This window comes from Canis lupus, chromosome 23 (assembly GCF_011100685.1).
Source record: "Canis lupus familiaris isolate Mischka breed German Shepherd chromosome 23, alternate assembly UU_Cfam_GSD_1.0, whole genome shotgun sequence".
Classification (NCBI taxonomy): Eukaryota; Metazoa; Chordata; class Mammalia; order Carnivora; family Canidae; genus Canis; species Canis lupus.
Window position 1 is genome coordinate 8,336,091 of NC_049244.1, and position 6,000 is coordinate 8,342,090.

General features: G+C 51.9%; 1 protein-coding gene across 9 annotated transcripts in view; it reads left to right on the forward strand.

The window, feature by feature from the left end:
* The window catches only part of SLC22A14 (solute carrier family 22 member 14), a 28,721-nt gene extending 23,072 nt beyond the window's left edge, over nt 1-5,649 (forward strand). For 3 of the 9 annotated variants that reach the window (XM_038570451.1, XM_038570453.1, XM_038570452.1), the window contains 5 exons: nt 50-147; nt 387-601; nt 1,443-1,632; nt 2,220-2,423; nt 3,099-3,483. In XM_038570451.1, coding sequence (XP_038426379.1) covers nt 50-147; nt 387-601; nt 1,443-1,632; nt 2,220-2,423; nt 3,099-3,282 — 891 coding nt within the window. In that variant the 3' untranslated portion in view covers nt 3,283-3,483. Of the gene's footprint in view, nt 1-49; nt 148-386; nt 602-1,442; nt 1,633-2,219; nt 2,424-3,098; nt 3,484-5,575 lie in introns of those variants that run through there. The other 6 variants (XM_038570456.1, XM_038570455.1, XM_038570458.1 and 3 more) reach the window with 6 other exon arrangements.
* Nucleotides 5,650-6,000: the final 351 nt, after the last annotated feature.

Sequence of the window (6,000 nt, forward strand, 5' to 3'; positions counted from 1 at the left end):
CAAGCTGGGGTTGTGGTCTTGCCTCTGGCTGGTCCTGCTCGTCCTGTAGCTGCAGCTGCCCGGAAAGAAGGTGACTAAGGCCTCTGTCCTGGACTTCTATAACAACAGGCACCTCCGCAAGGTGACCTTGGTGATGGGCTGTGTGTGGTAAGTACCTGGGAGTGGCCGGCCGGGACTGCAAGCAGAGCATGGAGAGCTCTGCTGAGGGGACCGGCAAGGCCCGAGGACACTGGCTGGACTACAGGCCCAGAGCTCTGGGCTTATTTCCGTCTCCTGTTCCCACACTGCTCCTCTTGTCTCTGCTTCTGTCTTTATTCCTGGCCTGTCTGATCTCTCTCTCTCTCTCTCTCTCTCTCTCTGAGTGTCTGTCTCCTGCTCTATTTCAGGTTTACTGTCGGTTACAGCTATTTTACAATGAGCCTCAAGTTGAAGGATTTTGGTGTGAACATCAACCTCACACAAGTGGTTCCTGGCCTCATGGAGGTGCCCGCCCGGCTGTGTTGCATCTTTCTCCTTGAGCTGATGGGGAGGAAATGGAGCTTGATCTTGACTCTCTTCCAAGGCTCCCTTATGTGCTTGCTTATCCTCATCCTCCCCCCAGGTACGGCTCACCCTCCCCTCCCCAGCCTTCCTGCTTCCTTAGACCCCTTCCTCCTGCCCTGTCCTACCAACGTACGCCCTAGGAGTCTGCCTCCTGCACCCCCAGCCCTACTGCCCTCCCGAGCTGGTGTCAGACACTGGAGCACTGCCCTGCCCAAGGCGGAATCCCAAGACTGGGCTCTGGAAGCTCTCAGAAACCTGGAAGAGGAGGGCGTGCTATCCGGAAGGATTAATCCTTGGGTGGCCTTCTTCCAGCCCACGTCAGATCTGATAGTTGAATGTGAGCGGATGCCCACAGATAGTCTCTCAAAAGTGTGAGAAAAACTAACAATAGAACCCCCAATAAGTACAGCTAGATCTGGGGTTTCATCCCAGAGCCAAGAAAAGCTGGGGCCAGAGTGGGGCAGGGGCAGGGGCCAGCAGAGGCTCATCAGGGAACAGCTACAAGCTTCCAGCTCTGAGTCAGGGAGCAGGGGGTTCCTGCTCCGGGCTTCACCAAGTCTGAGGAATGGGCTTTCCTGGATCTTTTCTTCCCTCAATGTGCATGTCTGGCTGCCCAATGTTGGGAATCCTGGCTCTTGGGACCCTCCGGCCCCCTGTGCACACTTACTTCCCTGCTTCCGTCCCCCTTGCAGAGGATAAGAGGGACAGTGGCAGGGCCGTGAGCAGACCATGGGGTAGGGGAAGATAGGAATGAGCCTGGAGGCAGAGGCAAGGGGGCTGAGGGGCCATGGGGTTAGCAACTCTCCTAATGCAGATGTACTAACTTCTGGCCTGGCTGGGCCTGAGTCTGCCGACCAGCCAACCAGGTGGTGAGGGAGGACGGTTCTGATGCCTTCCAGGAGAGATGGAGGGAGAGCAGATGGGTGGGTCCCTTGTCCCCCACCCCAGACTCAGGTGGGCTGAGCATTATCTGGCCATAGAGCTGAAATCCATGATGGTCTTGATGATTGTGCTTGGAGAGTTCAGCCTGGCCGCCTCGGCCTCAGTGTTCTTCATCTACACCGCAGAGCTCCTGCCCACCGTCCTCAGGTAGGCGGGCTGGCAGGCAGGGGTGTGGGGGCGGGGTGGGGGTGCGGTGGGGGCGCAGCCTGGGAACCAGATGCACACAGCACTCAGAGTGGCCATGCACCTGGTGATGGGCACGTGCGAGTGGTTTCCCTGGATCAGCCCATTAACCCTCACAAAAGTGCCCCCAAATGCTGTCATTAGCCCTATCTCTGACAGCAGAGTCAAGTGGAGGCCAGACAGCACACGGCAGGACCCAGAGGTCTCATCGCAGGCTCTGCCTTGCACTGCGGGCCTGAGTGTGTCTGTGCTGCTCTGAGGCTCCAGCTGCAGCTTCGGGAGGGGCTGGGGTTGGGGGTGGGGGGTGGTGGGAGGAGCGCTGGCCAGGGTGGCTCCCGCTTCCCCTGCTCCTGACCCATGAAGTAGGCCCCTGAAGAAATGACTGCCTGCCCTGAATCAGGGGAGAGCCAAATGCTCCACCAGCGCTTGGTGAGTAGGGACAGGCTGGAGACTGGAGCATGTGAGATTTGGGGAGCTGCTGCTTCCACCCTACCTCCTCCAGCCTCTGGGCCCAGGAGGCCTCCTAGATGAACTCTTACCTCCCCTTCCAGGGCAACAGGTCTGGGGCTGGTATCTCTGGCCTGGGCAGCTGGAGCCATCTCATCCCTGGTGGTCATCCAACAGAAACTCACCTTCCTACCCATCTTTCTCTGCTGCATCTCAGCCTTTCTGGCCTTGTTTCTCTGCTCCCTGCTGCCAGAAACGCAAGATCAGCCTCTCTCTGATACCCTGGAGCACTACTCCCTGCAGATGAGGTAGGTTTGTGAGGCCCTTGCCACTGAGAGTAGGTCAAGCACTGTCCATCCCTGCCCATTTGCCAGATGGGCCTGTGACACGAGGGCTGCCTACAGCTGTCTCTCCGGCTCTCTTGGATGTTGCCACACATCTCCTATGTGCAGCCTGCCCTCTGCCAGCTTCTGTCCTCTTGGCTGTCCTGACCAGTCTGGGCTGGGTTTTCTCCTTTAACCCCCTCTGGCCGCCTGTCTGGACTGGGTTCTGCCCCTGGAGATACCCTGGGCTCTCCTGCCCAGAGCACACGGCCTGGCTGGGAACAGCTCTCTGAGTACCTGTCCTGTCCTACCTGAACTCTCAGCTTCTCAAGGAGGACTCCGACTGGACTCATGACTCTGTTGTGGAGCTTTTGACGGGATTAAGCCCACAGAAAGAGCTTGGTGCAAAGTCTGGCACATGAAAAGTGCTCAGCAATGTGAAAGAATAACCCCCAAAGATGCAGAAGCATGAAGGGTCTGGGTGCAGTTGGGAATTTAGAACAGGCCCAGTCCTGGAGGTGAGGGTCCTTCATGAGTGCATGACAAAGCTTGGCTGGGGACTGTCAGGCAAGGAAAAGCCTCACTGTCTGGAATGCAGTTACTGCTTTCGTTAGCTCCTAAAGATGCAGCTCATGACTTGTTCTCAAATGGCTTCTTCAGGAACGTGGCTGAGGAACTGTTCACCAAGGAAGTAGTAGTTGATGATGGGACTGACGAAGTGACAAAGAACACCATTCTCAATTCCATGATCCAGAAATCGGACATGGACATCCTCTCCAACGTGTCTTTGCAGGATGCGTCTTTGCAGGGCAGAGGAGAGGAAACAGACCCACTAAATAACTGAGGGCCTGGCCCCCAGACGATCTGAGTTGGAGCTGAGTGGCTGGGTGTGGGGCTGTGGACTCCAGGCCACGAATTCCAGGCCCAGTCCAGCTGAGGGGCAGGTCAGCCCTGCTCCAAAGCCAGCCGTTGAGATCCAAAAATGGCCCCTCCTGGGTGACCTAGTGTGTGATTCATTCCAATAAAGGTGCCATGTTGGACTTGAGATGGCTAGGTCAAAATTCACTGCGTCTGGAGAGCCCAGAAACCCAGGCCTGGAGGAGGGTGGGTCGAACAGTCTCCCTAGAGTCCTTCCTATCCTTAGCTGACCTTGGGCATGGTGAGGAGCTCTCTGGATAGAAGGGGGGGGCGGTGGTTGTGTCTGTAAGGGCTGGGAGAGGGCAAGGGCAGGACTGGGCCCACACCACCCATGTCCTCTGCCCAGGCGTCCGCTACTGTGGTGGGCTTCCAGCTCATGTGCAGGCTGACAAAGACTTCAGCCCCATCATATGCACCTGTCAAGGATGGAATGTAAAGGAATATTGATCATTTTTCCCAATTGTATCATTGCACAGAGCTTTCTCGTTCAGTTTTCTCTTTGCCACTCACAAATAAGCATGGCTTTGGGGATTACTTATCTCAGACTTCTCTTTGGGGGTTCCTTCCCCGATGGCTCCAGCCTGGCTGACCTCTGAGCTCTAGTGCCCTGAGGATAATAAGCCCGCACATCCAGCTCACAGTCCCAACTACGCTTAGGGTGAGTCTCCCCTTCCCAGCTAGTGTGGGAGCTTCCCCAAATAGGGCCCAGGGCTCCTCAACCATTAGCCAGACCCAGAAACCTTTGGGTCAGGCCCTGGGACCCAGTGAAGAATCTTAGAAACTTCACTGAATAACATGCAGAGAAATGCATAAATCAGTTAATGTTCCATTTTATGAATTATCACAAAGCACATGGAATCCATCACCCACATGGATAAGATTAATAGCAAGCATCTCAGGGGTTCCTCCTGACTCTCCCACTCACCACCTTCCCTTCTTCCAAGGAAACTAGTCACCTTCTGACCACATAGGTTACTTCTGTGGGGTTTTGAACAGGTAGGAGGAGTCACCGTTCAAATTCTTGTATATCTGGCTTCTTCCAACTCTGAGATTCATCCTGTAGAGAATTCCATTATTATGAACGGACCACAATGTATTCAGCCACTCTCGTTGTGACAAACATTTTGGTTGTCTCCAAAAGGGAGAGATGTGCTGCCATGAATAATTCTACTTCTATGCTATGGTCTCAATGTTTATATCCCCCAAGAATAGCATGTTGAAAACTTAATGCCCAAGGTGATGTTATTAGGAGGTGGGGCCTCTGGGAAGTAATTGTGTCATGAGAGTGAAGCACAAATGAATGAGATTCATGCCCTTCTAAAAGGGCTGGCTTCTTCCTTCCATCACATGGGGGCACAGTTGAGAAGACAGCCCTTGGCAACCTGGGGAGAGCCCCTCTCCAGATAGCAAATCTGTTGGTGCCGCCCAGCCACCTTGGACTTCCCAGCCTCCAGAGCTGTGAGAAATAAATTTCTGCTTTTCATAAACCACCTGATCTATGGCATGTTGTTATAGGAGTCCAAATGGACTAACACAGCTTCTGTGAGCTTTCTGGTAACTATGTTCTGGAGCACAGAAACACGTTTCTCGAGGCTCTACTTGAGAATGAGATTGCTGGGTCATAGGGTATATATCACTTCAACCCTGACATGTAAAAAAAAAAAAAAAAAAAAAACCCTGACATGTCAGGCCATGCATCATCCAAAGTAGTTGCTTCAATTCACACTTTTTAAAGGTAAGTTAAGAGGGATGCCTGGTGGTTCAGTGGTTGAGCAACTGCCTTTGGCTCAGGGCATGATCCTGGGGTCCCGGGATTGAGTCCCTGCATTGGACTCCCCACAGGGAGCCTGCTTCTCCCTCTGCCTATGTTTCTGCCTCTCTCGTGTGTCTCTCATGAACAAATAAACAAAATCTTAAAAAAAAAACAAAAACAAAGGCAAGGTAAAAGACGTTTTCTTTGTCACATCTTTGATAATGCTTTACATTTTCAGACTTGAAATCTTACCCAATCTTTTGTTGCATAATGCTATCTCTTCTATTTAAGCTTACGTTTCTCTCATTCCTAAGGAGGTTGAGTATCTCTTGATAAATTTATTGGCCACTTGGATTTCCTATTTTCTGAAATACCTGGTCAAGTCTTTTGCCCATTTTTGTATTAGGCTATCTGTTCTTTGTATAGGAGGATGTTATGTGTTCTTTTTTTTTTTTTTTTTTTTAAGAATTTATTCATGAGAGAGAGATAGAGAGAGAGAGGCAGAGGAAGAAGCAGACTCCATGCAGGAAGCCCAATGTGGGACTCGATCCCGGGACTTCAGGATCACACGCCGAGCCAAAGGCAGATGCTCAACCGCTGAGCCACCCAGGTGTCTCTGTTATGTGTTTTTAATGAGTCTGTTGTCAGTTATATGTGTTGCAAATATCTTCTCTCTCTTTGGTCTGTCATTTCACTCAAAAATTTTTTACAGTTACTTTTATTAAAAAAAAATATGGATGCCTAATTTTTTTCTAGGCTTCTCCCAGCCCTCTGCACTTCCATGTAGACCCTAGAGCCAGTTCATTAAGTTTCACAACATAAATGAAAAGCATATGTTGGGGTTCTGACTGGGAGTAGGAGGAATCTATAGAACAATTTACAATACAGAGT